The sequence below is a fragment of the Diadema antillarum genome, unplaced genomic scaffold (assembly GCF_040938485.1).
Source record: "Diadema antillarum isolate AM-2024a unplaced genomic scaffold, OU_Dant_1.0 seq00001105_RagTag, whole genome shotgun sequence".
In the NCBI taxonomy this organism is placed as follows: domain Eukaryota; kingdom Metazoa; phylum Echinodermata; class Echinoidea; order Diadematoida; family Diadematidae; genus Diadema; species Diadema antillarum.
The window spans coordinates 78,219-93,447 of NW_027271921.1; the positions used below are offsets into that span (position 1 = coordinate 78,219).

Genomic DNA, 15,229 nt, shown 5'->3' on the forward strand with positions numbered 1-15,229 from the left:
TTTCTGCTCAAACTCCCCACCAGCACCTGTTGTTTAAAACTCATTGGAGTCAACAAACTGCACCACCAGCATACTGCTCCTTAAGCTGTAGGCACACGTAAACACAGTCAGCCCACGTACAAGCCTTTCGAGACACGGTAGCTCGTCACACTAACCTGACCACACAGCAAAGTATGAGGGCGTGCTTCGGCACACAGGCCGTCTTGTGCATGGAGGGCAGATCACTGTTGAGGCAGGAGAGGAAAGCCCGGAGGCGGAAGTTCTTGTCTTCCGGCTCGCGGCCCAGCCACAGCTTTGTGAGAGGAGGCACCATCAAGTCCAGGGGGAGCGCCTCCACCAAGTCGGCCTTCTGGATGGGTAGGTCACGGCGGGAATACCACTCCCGGATAACAATGGGCGGGGAGGATCGGTCTGTCATGGGGAGGGATGGTAAAAGAGTTAATGGCCAAATCATTTCAAAGCATCTACAAAAATTCTTGGATTTTGTGTGCAGTAGCCTAGTTATGAATCGCTATCCTAACCTCTGGGGGGAAAAAAGAGAAGAAACACATATCACAACCAATCACTAGGCACTACCGCATTGTCACTCTGCAATCTATATAGCTTTCATCATAATCACCATCATCATCATCATCATCATCCTCATCATCATCATCATCATCATCATCATCATCATCATCATCATCATTATCATCATCCATCATCATCCATCATCATCATAATCATCACCACTGTCATCATCATCGACGCCTTTATCTTCTAACTCCCAATGATTGTCTTACACATATCATTACTACCACTGTCATCCCTTTGTTCATAAACTGACATTATCACAAGGTGATTATCACCACTGCCATTACTATGCAGCAATCTCATTCATGACGTTCTAATTATTCTATCATTTATCCCTTCACCATAGCAAGTACATACGTGTAATGACTCTTTTTAACGTAAGCACATCAAAATTTGTGCTTGGGATTGCCATGCCATGGGCTTTTTGACAAGGCTGTTGTGTGGGAATTGTATGTTATCTGTTGTTAGAGGTCTACAAAGGAGACTAAATTCATTGTCTGAAGTGCTTGAAAATGATTAGGGAAATGTATTTCGAAGACATGACTACATACAAGGATGTTTCATTTTTTTTTTTTTTTAGTCTGAAAGCCCCCATACTAGTCTTGATTCAGACACTGGACAGAATAGAGAGAGAGAGAAACAAGAACCCACCTTCCTGGGACTCTCCTGAACCATCTTTCTTCATGAGCTTATCTTTGGCCGGGAAGAAGCTGTAGAGAATGCCGTAAATCTTTTGCCTGATTGGACGAAACAGGCGAACAGATGGGGGGAATTCCCCGCTCAGCTCATCCTCTAGTATAACACCAAGCTTGATTTCTCCCTGGGGAGGAGAAGGAGAAGGCAGGAGACACTTTAATCCAAACTGTCTTCTTTCCATGACCGGAAGAATAATGTGATATTTCAAATATGTACATGAGGAAAAATAAAAAATCAAATCTAACCAAGGCAAACATGTTGCCATTTTCTAGACATGCTTAAATTGTTCTCAGCAAAGTTTATTTCCACACAGGAGTATTCATATTCAAGATTTTCAAGTGGGCCAAGCTAGGTGACATCAAGGAGAGAAATTGAAGAGAGGGAAGATTTGTGGGCGTAACCTGAAACAAAAGCAGGAAATGTGCATTTTGTGTGATGTCCTGTTTGCTCCTCTTACTCGCACAGATCAGCAATAACATCCTTGTCGCCAATCTCAGTTCACCATGGCCTATCTGAGACATAGCACTCTAGCAATTGTCATCTGAACAGAGCAGACTAATGCTTTTAAGTTTTTTAAGTTTTAAGTTCCTCATGTGTGAAAAATGGGTGGGGTAGGGGCAAGGGGGGAGCACACTTATGAAAAATGTTTGCACAATTCACCACTACATGTATACCCTATGCTTGCACAATTTTTTTTTTTTTTTTTTGGGGGGGGGGGGAGTGTTGGGCACAAGTAATCTGAAACAGCATTAAACATGAGGAGATTGGAAGATGGAATATAAAAAAATAAATTATGGTAATGTTAACAAAGTAGTTGAAGTAGTAGTAATACTAGTTGTAGAGGTACCATGGAGATATACCTTGTGGTGAATTACACATCAAAAGTGACTTTGCTGTAATATTTCCACACAATAAACACTCGAAAATGTTCCTCAGAGAGAAAGGTTTTATTGTCTATTCTAATGGATAGGTGAATGAGGTTTGTCACATATGTGTATTGGGATGATATTTGCTCTATCTGTCCGAGAAAGAGGAAAAATATTCAAAACTAAGGTGTGGGAGAGCGTACGAGACTGGACTTACTGATGTCAAGACCTGCAGAACCTGAGGAGCCATGAGCCCCTGGTCATGCCGGTGCTTAGCGATGCGGACCAGCTCTCGGGGTACCATGGGGAGGGGCGGTCCCGACACTGGCAAGTAGGGTGGGGCGGGCTGCTCCATCAGGGACGGGATATCTTGGTGAGACTGGGTAGAAGGCCCATTGCCAGAGCTCTGCACGGGGGAAAAGTATGAGAGAGAGATATAGCTATAAGTTGATGACATCCATGTATGTGATTTCATGAAAACTTACACGTAACAACTGAAAGTAACATGTAATGCATCATTGCATACGTAATATCCATGGAAGCACTAACAACATGTTAAGTGCTTTAAAAGAGCACTGCAACATCACATGGTGTGATGGCAAAGTAATATGTAATAGTAATTTCACACATACGCCAAAAATCTTCATGCCATCATAATACTTCGAATGATTACAGCTAGCACATTCTGTCAACTTTATTCAGGTGCCCAATCAGGCAAGTTCTCGACAAAGTACAGTTTAAAGTACTGACTAATAAAATGATATCACTGATGATCATGTCCAGAAACAATCTAACACACTGATAACAGAGTGAATGGACCTACTTACCTCATGCTGCTCATCAGACTTTGGTCTGTAATTGAAGAAGAAAGAAACATGGTGAGCAAAATTTACAGTGAAAAACGACAACACCTCATATTGAAAGTCACAAATTCATCTACAAAATCCCAAAATGTACATCTACATTTGTATCTCACATCTTGGCAAAGATTGGCTCATTCAAAGGTACAAGCATTCCAAAATCTTTCCTTTTGCTAGGTGCCTATCTGCTCAATCATACAAAGAATATAGAGTATAAATTCTGTGAAAATGGACTGGAAATGACAGCAGCTAGCCTCAACCACTTGGACATGTCAATACATTGTAAGTCAGACGTATCTTTGTCACATTAAGGTCTATAGATACAAGTAGAGGTGGAAACAAAAAAGTTGAAATAATGCATGAAGTAATTACAATGTAACCTTTCACGCAGCACACAAACTTACACATCCCATGCATGTTAGTATTTTAACAGACCTCTACACAAATTGCACTGGTACAAGTAAATCAAAGTACAACAACTTCCTCATTGTTTGTGTTGCTGATTGCCTGAGAATGGTCACACAACCTATTTGTCATGACCATATGCAAAGTGGCAAAGTTGAGTGTCTGACATCTGGGTAAATCCATTGGGTTGGGTCGACAAACTGCATGATGTCCGTGTAAGAGAGGTATTAACTTTTTCATTTCACAATGAAGATCATTTCAAATGTGGTTAAGTTTTGCTGCGTCAATATAAACTTTGCCCCCTGCTATAGTGATGCATATTTAATCACAGATTTGCTGCTCCTCAAATTAATTTTCTTTCCTCCCTTACACGGATATCACATTCACATAACATTGCCAATAAATTCTCTGGTCTGAAATGGCAATTCCCATGATGCCTGAGCAGTAAAACTTGGCGGGATACCATTTTCTTTCGGCAGTCATTACTGGCAGATATTTGCTTGGTTTTAATGAGGCCTGGATTTTGATTTCTGGTATGTCACAAAAGCTGACCCAACCCCGTGAACTGACCCATCTAAGATGCTTGAGGAACATGGGATAACTGAAATGCGGTATTCAATTTCAAGAGATAGTATATGCACTTAAAATTAAAAGAAAAAATCTCATAGATCCTTGGGTTGCTAATTAATGATGTATGATAAATATAAATATACTCTATACACACCCAATGCATTGAAATTTTCCATTGTTTGAACATAGCCCACAGGGAGACAGAGTAAGGGTACTATAAGAAAAATCCTAAATTCAACTCAGAAACATTTCACACTGGCATCCTTGCAATACAAACATATGACCCAGCTTCTCTAGCTAAATGTACCATCACAACATGCATGCATGTATAATTGAATCAATCCACTTATAATCAGGGCTGACATTAGAAGTAGTACTTGACAATCGTCAGGCATTCCTACCCTTGTTCGTTATCGTCACAGGACATTTTGCTCAAGGCGTTCTCAATTCTCTGCATGTCGCTCTGTAAGAGAAACAAACAGAGTCAACAAAAAAAACTCACATTAGTCTGTACAATGCGTTAAGTTGTAGTCACACACACACACACACAAAAAGAAATATTGTTACAATGATCTGGACAGTCGCATTAAAATCAAAATAATCTGGAAGGTCATATCTTAACAAGACATAGTTCGACTACTTTCAATGAGCATTAGAAATCAAATCTGAATGTAAGGAAACTACACTGCTCATATTTCTCTATCACAATTTGTTTGAACCTTACACTCCAATTAAAGAATGTTATTTTCCATGACATATGATTCTCGTAACGAGTATTTGAGCAAGAGAGAAATGGTCACTTTAAAAGATGCACATCTTTACTTTACATCGATACTTTACATTATGCAACTACCATGATCTTAATATCTCTAACTGACAATTTCTGTACCGCCATCTGTTATTTGATTGCGTTTATTAGAAGACTTGCCTCTAATAAGAGGAAGCAAAATACAGTAACTTTTGTTGATTGGTGTCTTGTGCTATTCTTGGGCAGTTAATTCATTTCAAAATGTACAAGGATAATCTTAATTTCAGTAATATGTTTTAAATGATGCTACAAAATCAGACATTATTTGACTACCACCTTTAGAAGCATTTATCCAATTCTCACCTTGTCTGTATTTGACTTTGAGGAACGGAAGTTGAACCGGGGACCTTTAAAAAAAGAAGATGAAAAGGACAGTTGGTAGCAAGTGCAAACAATGAAGAATTGAAGTAATGTGTTCAGAGAGATGTGAGCAAGTACTAGTAACTAGATAAGCTGCTGTATTTGTATGTGTTAAAATTGGGAAATATTTAATCTTTTACTATCAAAGTTCTTAGGAACCCCCACCCCACCCTACACATCTGCATCACAAGTCTGTGCGATATTTCCATCTCGGAAACATGCATAACTATGCCTTTGCACAGTGAGCAGATGCTCCTTTCATCACACAAACACCATCAGTTACCGAAGAGTTCATTCTTAGCTTGGAAGGGTAGTATCAAGTTGTTGAGAATGATCTAAACTGCACAAAGTATCACTCATCTCACCCCTGGCCACAAACATATATTCACTGATAATAAAAACACCAATGAAAACAAAAAATAGAAAGGGAAAAGGACATTTTTTTTTTGTTTTTTTTTTCATTATTACTGTGTTGTCCTGGGAATGTACTCCTTGGGGTAATGAAGCTGCCCAGCTTGTTTGTTTGTTTGTTTGTTTGTTTTAAATTGCATAAAGTCACAACTGCAGTAGCTCTGTGTCTAGGACTTGGACCTAGGCCTTGGCCTACCTTTGGGGTAATGAAGCTGCCAAGCTTTTTTTTTTTTTTTTTAAATTGCATAAAGTCACAACTGCACTAGCTTTGAGTCTAGGACTTGGACCTAGGCCTTGGCCTACCTTTGCCTCTGTGCCTGGTCCAGGCATCTTTGGTCCCTCTCCAGTAGAACTCCACACTGGCCTTGAAGCGCTGGATCTTCTCCTCCAAACGCCCCTTGGACGTCCTGAACACCTCCTGTCCTATGGCATCCAGGTCGTACATATTGGTGATGTTGCGCACGAAGCCCGCCACCAGTGGCAGGACTGCATCAAGGGGAGGCTGAATGGGCTGGTGTGCCCTCATCTAAGAAGAAGAAGACAACATACTTTGTAGTTATCTCAACTGAAGTATATATGCCATATCTTCAGCAGTCATCTCATCTCCACGAACTGACTGAAATGAATGGAATTCACAACATGGCACCAAATGGCATCAACAAAATATTGCACCCTGTATGCAATGCATGTCACCTCCAAGGAGGGAAGTCACTGACTTGCAATGGGATATTTCTCATTCGGTTAATACCATTCTCCGTTACATATTTGACTACTTGTAAAAATTGCCTTGCATGTTCTGATTCTCAAAAATACTTGGTGTATACCATTTACTGCACTATTTTGTGATGAAGGTACAGTTGTATTTGTGCTTAGATTGCTTTCCCTATATTTCAAGTTTCATGACTTTTTTTTTCAAAATGCTTTGAATAGAGTTAAAATCCCCTCCTGGACAGAAAATGTAATGGGTTATGCTCCAATTTAGTTCTCACTATTAAAATGCACTTTATTCGAAGCTTGAATTTGAATTTACTTACACACATACCCTATATAGCATTTTGTGAGTGACGACAAAAATACAAAAATAATTACAGCTGCACAATAAGCACACAAAAATATCAAAGTTGTAGGGTACCAGTAACTGTAAGCTTGAAATAGCACAGTGTGTGAAAATCAAGCTAGCAAAATACATGCAAAGTGGTTCTCATAAATTTTGAACTATACTAATACATTACAATCTAGTAGGTCTGAAGCATTTCCAAGTACAATAATGTAAACTTATTTAAATGAGCACAGGGCTAGAAAAAATGTCGCAGCCATCATTTTTTTTTTTTTTTTTTTTTAATAGCCAAGCACAGCTTACCCGTAGTCCATTGAGGGGATGGTCAGGGCCCAAGAGTGACCAGTGAAATGCAGCTAGATCCTCCTCTGGCATGATGTGGTTACCTAGAAAGGAGAATTTTAAAAGGAAAAGGGGGTATAACGGAAAGGGGAATTTGATTGACTGCTGTCAAGTCATATTCACTGAGATTGTTGTAGCATTACATAGCTCCTAGCCATGCGAGGCCATTTCAGTTACATCCATCCATCTTCAGGAAAATACAGCAAAAACACACAAACAGAATAATTACAAGTTCAATCAAATTAAATATGTAAAACAAAAATGTAATAGAATATTAAGTTTCATCTGATTCAACTGAAAATATGGAAACTTCAAGAGGTGATCTTTCATCTCACAACTCTCCCACCCATTTGTACACACAAATATTAGTTATCATGTTTTGTAGTCAAAGATTTAGCAACTGCACACCTCTTTCCCAAGCAAAATTCATTAGTACTACATTATTACAATACCACAATCACTTGATGCTATTACGACTACATCTTACTAAAAGGGACATTTGTCGAAGAAGTGTGCAAAATTCTATGATACTTGTGAACTTGTGAAGTTTGATTTTCATCAAACCTCTACCATTCGGTTTGTCTGACATTATTCTTTTCATTACAACCAAGTTGTACAAAGTGTAAAGTTCTGTACTTTGGCTGCCACTGAATAACAGGTACGAATCAACCTGCCTAAGGAAATCCTTGCACTAAATTTAAGCCACTTTTACTGTGTCAGTTGCTCCACTTCTTGGTGAATTGTGACATCTGACCCATGAACCTCGACATATGATATCCACAATCATTATTGATCTGCCTATTTCGTATTTTAGCTAAATTACGTTGAATGTAGTTGTCATGTACAAACATCCAACAATTATTTACAGATAAACAGACTAATGTGCAGAATATTAAGGAGTTTATATCAAGTACAATCAACATTCATTATGGACTATCAAGTACACCCGTGATATTGTGCATAATTGTATAATGTAAACTAAATGCCAAAATACCTACAGAGCCCATGCTATGTTGTACATGATCCTGAATTCCACAAAGATCATATACAGAAACCAGGCCACGTTCTCAAGTTATGCAGAGAATTTACACAGTGAATGAGAACCGAATGAGAAGTAACCATGGTATTATTCAGCTACAAAAAGCACTCAAAAGATATCATATGCTACTGAAAGAAGTTAGGGAAGGCAACTTGGGTTAATTACAGAAATATCACAGTGGGAAAGAGATTATCTCTTTATGGTCACGCTGGATCAGTACTGATTGACAGATTACAGAAATAAGAAAAAATAAAATCAGTTGTAGACACTCATGCATTTTACATGTGAATCAGTCCTACAAACATACTGGGCCTTCTTCAATGTGAAACTTGCAACATATTGAAGGACATTTCCAGTCAATAGGATGCATACTAAGTACAAAACAATAGGAGAACAGGATTGTCACAAACAAGTAAAACAGCAAAAGGAAAGGGTGCCGTGTGACATGAAGGCCCAAGTGTTTGTTTTTGTTTGTTTTGGTCTGTTTCATTTTTCAATAACTCTCGGTCTCACAAAGACTTCTTCATAAATTCTAATCACGAGCACTCAGTGCATACACATTTAGACACAGGTAATATCTTTGTTTTCATATTTAGAACAGATGGGTTGGAAGGTCAAAATCAATAAATTTCTATTTCTTTGCGATGAAATTAGTGTGAGTCATACAAAAACATGTTCTAAGACCGAATGATGTCAATAACACATGATGATTATTCACTCTCTGACAGAATCTACTCTACAAGTACTGGTAATCCTTTGAACTATTTGCCAAGTCCTGATTCACAGAAATACCAAGAGTATCAGGTTTAATAATGGCTACCTGCCAGGTAGATAGTACATGTATGCCAAAATATGTCGACAGTTGACAAATCTGATCCGCACTTCGAGTACCATTTATTTTTGTGCATGTATTTTTAACAGTCACTACAACAAATATGGATGTCTTTCTCTAGAAACATTATCAACATTCACAATAACTCCGTGTATTTATATTGTTAAGAGGAGCCTATTAAATGTGATTATAATTTTGTTATTGTTTTTGTTGTTGTTCCAGCAGTGTCAATGAGCTTCACTTTTTTTTTTCAAAAAGCAATTCCATGATTGTTTTTTTAAATAAATATATGCAATCTAATATTTGATAAACAATCACTTAATGACTTGTATAAATATTTGAAAATAATTCATATTTTTACTATGTTTTTCTCATCTCAATGTAACCCTATTTTGCTATCATATTCTACCTGAATATCACACAGAAGTACCTATTTGGAAAATAGACAAATGAGTTTACAATTTACATTATGTAGTATATACTGCGAACAAGCATGGATGTAAATCGTTGCTCCGTGATGATGAGAATATCAAAATTTTGAGTCCATTAAAAAATAAACATACATTTTTAATCAAAAATAAAAATATGTGACACCACAGAATTCACAGAGGACCTGGCGGTCCTACTGTTGCAGCCCCCGTTCTAGGCTTCTCTCTCTTTTCTCTCTCACCCCACACTCATGTGCTCAGTGTAAGTAGGTTAAGGAGTAAGCATGGGCTGGATTATCCACGATGAGTCACAATAACCAATCAATATTTCATCCGTGGTCATCAGAAATTCCCAAAGCAGGAGCAAATATGAAATATCGGGAGACAGAGGGAGAAACATACTGGTAGTAACTGGATGCGGGTGAGAGATATGCACAAGGAGTGAGAGATAGATAGATAGATACAGAGAGACAGAGAGAGAGAGAGAGAAATAGATGAGAGAGAGACTAAAAGACAAAGCGAGATGCTGAGAAAATCGAGAAGAGGGAAAATGAGATTGAGGAATGAAAACGGGCAACGACAAAAAGATGAGGAAGAGGAGAGTGAGGAAGAAGGGCAGACGGATAGATAGAGACAAAGAATCACAAGAGAGAGAGAAACAGAGATGAGAAGAGGAGAGAGAAGACCTGCACAGCCTCCTCCCAGAGAATGACTAAATGTTGACACTGGAGGGCTCCAGGCTGCGTGCTGGGAGAACCAGAGAATATGGGCACACAGAAGAAGTCCTCATCTAGGCAGAAATGTGGACGCACGGGTCCCCACTTAACTGCCGAAAGAGGCAGGGAATGGAAAAAAAAAAAGGGAGGGAAATATGGAAGTAGGCTTCCACGGTCTCTGAAGAACAGCCAACCCCTTTGTGTTCACGACAAACCCGTCTTGTTTGTGAATCACAAATTATTGGTATCTGCAACAGAATCCTGCCTTTTACCAATCGGGTCATATCGCAAAGCTCTCTATTAACCCTATTTGGATGCCAGAAATGCCTGATGCATCATTAATTGTTTTCTATGCCGATTTTTGGTATAACTCACTGCTACCACTGTGATCTGTGGAGAGCAATGATTAACTTTTTTTTTTCTTTTTGAGGGAGAGAGAGAATCTTTGAAACTCGTGAGAAAAGCATCTCATTTCCATGCTTAGTGATGTCAACCTGTCAGTGGACAGTCCTAAGACAAAGAATACTAGTGGATTGATAAAATGGTAATGATAAATAGGCAAAATAAATTCTGAGTGTAGCCCATCATTAATGAATTGAATTTGTTTGTGTTTTCCTCAAACACCCCTTTCTAATTACAACCAGATTCTACAGTATTAACCCTTTTCCTCCTTCTCTTATGCCATCTTCCATTGTCCTCACACCCTCTGCATTCTCTAGCTTCCTATCTGGCTGGAAGGAGACGGAGGAGACGGGAGGAGGATGAAGCACGCTCTCTGGCTCACTGGCGAAATGTGAACCAGTCACTGATGACTCACAAGCCAGTTATCACTGGATTGCAGCGCCGTGATGAAAACTTTCATCATCTGCCGTGCCCATGTGCAGGCCAGCAGGGTTTGTCATCACCTCAAATCAGTCTGTCTGTCTGTCTGTCTGTCTGTCTGTCTGTCTTTTCCTTCTTTCCTCAGCAGCTAGCATAATGTAGTGTATGTCTACATGAATGTTTTTCCAAACACAGGATACCAACCCAGCCCGACCACATGTATAACATGTGCTGAGCAATAGATGCAGTTCATTTCCCCTTGATTAAAGTTTATATTATTTCATATCATTATCTCTCCCTTCAAGATGTTTAGATTTTGCTCCTTCAATCTTCACTAATTTTTTTTTGTGTGTTCACTCCCTTTAAACGCTCTGAAATACATGTTTCATACTCTTCTTTGTTTTCGCAGCACACTTTCCATCATTCATGGATAATAATAGAAGTCAACACAGTGTATCAGCTTATTGTCCTTCCTGACCACATACTTGAGTAGTGAGGGTGACATCAATTTACGAGCTACTAGGTAACCAGTCCTTCTTTGATTCACACTTGACGTTTCTTGGCTGGGTGCCTAGACCAGAGCTATCAAAGTTTGCTCCTTGTTGTGATTTCTTCACGATATGCGGAAACATTTGCCATCGATTAGATCCGGGTAACGCTCTCTCACTGATGGCAGACAAGTCTATAACAGTATCACTGTATTTTGTCTCAACAAAAACAAGAGCTGATAATCTTCTGAATCTCCAGTGTTTTGTTATCCCTTATGGATAAATATATGATTTTCACAGGAATACTTTATACCATCATCAACACAGAAGCTACTTCATAGAAATTATTGTCAGTTTCAACTTCTATCCTTACCTTATTTTACCATTAGATACTGTGGAACACAATATTTTCACGGCATGAAATTTTCATGAATTGGAGCCGACAGCCTTTTTTGAGCCATTAAATTTTCGCAAGTTGCCTCTAACATTCAATGCGTACAGAGTAGACAAGAACTTTCATGTGCATTTTAATTTTGCGAAATTAAAATGCACGCAAACATTCCTCATTTTACTGTATTGCTTTCTTTTTGTTTGTAGACAAAGTTCAGTGACTTTTGCCATTTGTCCTTGAGAGAATTTGCCCAAATCTAAACACTACATCTGTACCTCCTATAGAATCCTTTAGCCTGCTATCAAGAAATCCACTGAAAGTTTTTCTTAAATCATAAGATCTGGGGCAGATGGATGGACGACCGGAATGCATAATGCCTCTTGCACCCTTGAAGGATGCATAAGCAGAAACACAGAATGTATATTTTCAAGCACTGATTTTGACGTTATCACTTATGGAAAGTTACTGTAAAGTTCTTGTGACACTATATGCATTGAATGTTAGAGGCAACTCGCGAAAATTTCATGCCGCAAAAAAGGCTGTCGCCTCCAATTCGCGAAAATTTCATGCCGCGAAAATATCGTGTTTGACAGTACTTCATTTGAGCACAAGATTTTGTTATCAGTTACTAGTATCTGTTGATTACAGGTGTGTAAATACATCTTTCTTTCATTGCAATGAGGTATGCAACCATCATGAATTCTCTCTCCCCTCTCTATTCCTTTTTCCTTTGTGCATCTGATAAGGTGTTGAAATGTTGACTTTCATATTGATGTACTACATGTCACGTTTTAAATGCCTTGCACGAATTGGCTGCCAGGGTGCACTGGATGTTGGTTTGGAATGATGACTGTTAAAGGTCATATGTGACAGTGCACCTCAAAACGAACATAAAGTCGCACACACTGATTTTGCGTGAGGACTGAAAATATTAAAGTGAAATGGGTCAACCTAGCCGAACTTGACTTTTTCATATTTTATGAAAGAGCGGGTCTTCTTTTACATCATGCTAAAATTTGGTATCATAAAACGGGCAGGAAAGTGTGTTTTTTTAGCAGTTTATCTCGAACATTTTTGGTAGAAAAGTGTGATTAGGTGTGTCTTTAGAATCCCTTTTTCATTTCTGAAAAACCTTGTCCACACTCTTCAAGTTCAACTCTAATAACTTTTGAAAAGATAGTGCTACTGCTTTGAAAGTTGGTATTGATTATGGACAGAATGTGTTAATGAGGCATGCTTAATTTCAGTTTAATCTGATAATCCCTTCATTGTTGTTACTCTGGTGGTTTACTTCCTGTTTTTTGTCCCATTCATCGCACAGCCAGCACCGTTTGGTAAAGATTAAGCGCTTGAATAGACATTGTACTTCAGAGCCTCTTTTCTCAGTTCACACTTTTCCTGAGTTTGTGCTTTTTTTCCAATATTCAGATAGGTTAGGAGAGTCCATTTGATTTGAATTACACATCATTATAAAGCTTAAAGTCTGCTCTTTCAGAATATGGTCTTAACTAAAAATTCATGTCTGTCGACCTTTTGTTTGTTTTGAGGTGCAGAGTCACATATATCCCTTTTGCAAATGTCACAAAATTTTGCATGCTTTCAAGAAGAATAATGTCTCCCAACATTGTGTATGAAATCTAGCAGTAATATACCTCAGTTTTCAAAAAAAAAGAAAAGAAATGAAAAGCTAACCCCATGTCACTTGAGAATACACTCCCTTTTTGTATTGAGAAAAACAGGTTTTTTTTTCCAGGCATTCAAATAAATTCATCGGAAATCTATAGTAATGTTTCCCCTCCAGCATAAGGAAGTTTTCAGTTTTCTTCATTCTTTGAAAAGGTCTGAATTACCTATCTCTACAATATACCAGCTAATGACATGAATCTGATTTTCAGGGTTGCAAACTGGACATCAAAACTTATATGTGTTGTCATCTTTTCTTTACCTCCAGGAGTCCCTCTTTAAAATTACCCTGTACATATGTCTGTCTTTTTTAGTTATCATTTTTTGGTTTCTGTGCGTAACTAGTCCTCCGCCAAAACACATTTGTGGTACATATAGTACCGTACCTCTGCACAACATTAGTACTGCCCAACAACACCATTCAGAGGAACAATGGTACACAATATCATGACTTAATTTGACTGATTCAGAAAGCATCCATCCCTGCATCTTACCAAGGAGAGCTGCAAAGAGGACAAATCTGTCTGGATGGAGGTTGAGGGCGCGGGCCACCTCCTCCATGTTGTACTGCTGAGTAGTGATCTCCCCTTTCATCGACAGTTTGAAGCGGTGCGAGGAGAAGAGCATCGGTGGGTCAAAGATGGCCAGGTCAGCTGACTGCCCCAGGATGCCATGGCAACCCCTCTGGCGGAGGTAGGCGATGACCTCCTGGGTGTGGTCGGTGCAGGTGACCACAGTCTGGATACCACACTGGTGGAGGGCCAGACGGATGCATGTGTCTGCAATGAGGAGAAGAGATGGAGATTGAGATGAGGCGAGACGGAGATTGGTATACAGATGCCATGGAGAAAAATTTATCTGTCGTCTCGATTACTGTACAAGCTGTTATTTTCATGTATATTTATGCAAATGAAGAGGTCATGGACAATTTCACGAGATACTGTTTTCATGATTTTGACACTGAGGCAATCATAAGTGTACTAACGCCTGTCCTAGATATTTTTGTGCGTTGTTAAATTCAGGGTTCAACAATGATTCGCAAAATTCACAACAATTAAACCCTTGGAAAAATAACTGCGCATACAGTGTAAAGTAGCAGAAAGATCTATAAGTGTATTTCATCCCACTTTGGCAAACATTTCTCAATGATTTGCTAATTATTTTGCATAGATTTATGAAGAGTAATAAAAGTTTGATCCCTAAGCTATGATACCCTCTCTCATGTAATTGCCCATTTAACTTCACCTTTCTATGAGATTTGACAAGTGTAATTTTCAGTTGGTGTAATAATGAAGGAAAAATCAGAACAGTGGACAACAGCATGTCTCCATAACATTACAAGTAAACACACCAGACTGATAAAGAGCATCTAAAACCTGATCTTAAAAGATGACAACAAAACATACATGACATAACCAGGACGTAACACACATACGTACAAAACAGCACCATGATGTGAATTTGATTTAATTCCATATCATTCAGTCTTGAAATATAATTTAGCACACAGTAAAATTCCTCTCATCCTCAAAACCACTATCGAAAGCATTTACCACATCTGCCTTGAAAAATTACCGGGACCTCAAAAGATGAATATAATCGGATAATGGTTACTGTGTCAATCCCGGCTTACAGCATAAAACAAATGATGAAAACGTTGATGTCCATCGCAGACATGATACATTTGTACATGTATGTATGCAGGATGAATGTGTAACTTAGAGACTAAAAGACACAAAGGAACAAAAATAGGCTCTGAAGTGTTGAGATTTTCTGTTTTCTGAAAAATACATGTATGTTCCCTTTTACATAATCAGGCCTGTTGAGAGCATATTAGTGAGTTGGAAGAACATATTATCACTATATATTATGATGGAAAGAC

The 15,229-nt window shown here is 38.6% G+C and overlaps 1 protein-coding gene across 2 annotated transcripts in view; it reads right to left on the reverse strand.

Moving 5' to 3' along the window:
* Positions 1-15,229, reverse strand: part of LOC139743773 (constitutive coactivator of PPAR-gamma-like protein 1 homolog) — a 47,745-nt gene that overhangs the window by 9,433 nt on the left and 23,083 nt on the right. For both annotated transcript variants that reach the window (XM_071654226.1, XM_071654225.1), the window contains exons 2-10: positions 13,842-14,126; positions 6,910-6,992; positions 5,853-6,075; positions 5,082-5,125; positions 4,372-4,433; positions 2,963-2,987; positions 2,353-2,541; positions 1,225-1,393; positions 156-411 (exon numbers count right to left, since the gene is read on the reverse strand). In XM_071654226.1, coding sequence (XP_071510327.1) covers positions 156-411; positions 1,225-1,393; positions 2,353-2,541; positions 2,963-2,987; positions 4,372-4,433; positions 5,082-5,125; positions 5,853-6,075; positions 6,910-6,992; positions 13,842-14,126 — 1,336 coding nt within the window. The remainder of the gene's footprint in view (positions 1-155; positions 412-1,224; positions 1,394-2,352; positions 2,542-2,962; positions 2,988-4,371; positions 4,434-5,081; positions 5,126-5,852; positions 6,076-6,909; positions 6,993-13,841; positions 14,127-15,229) is intronic.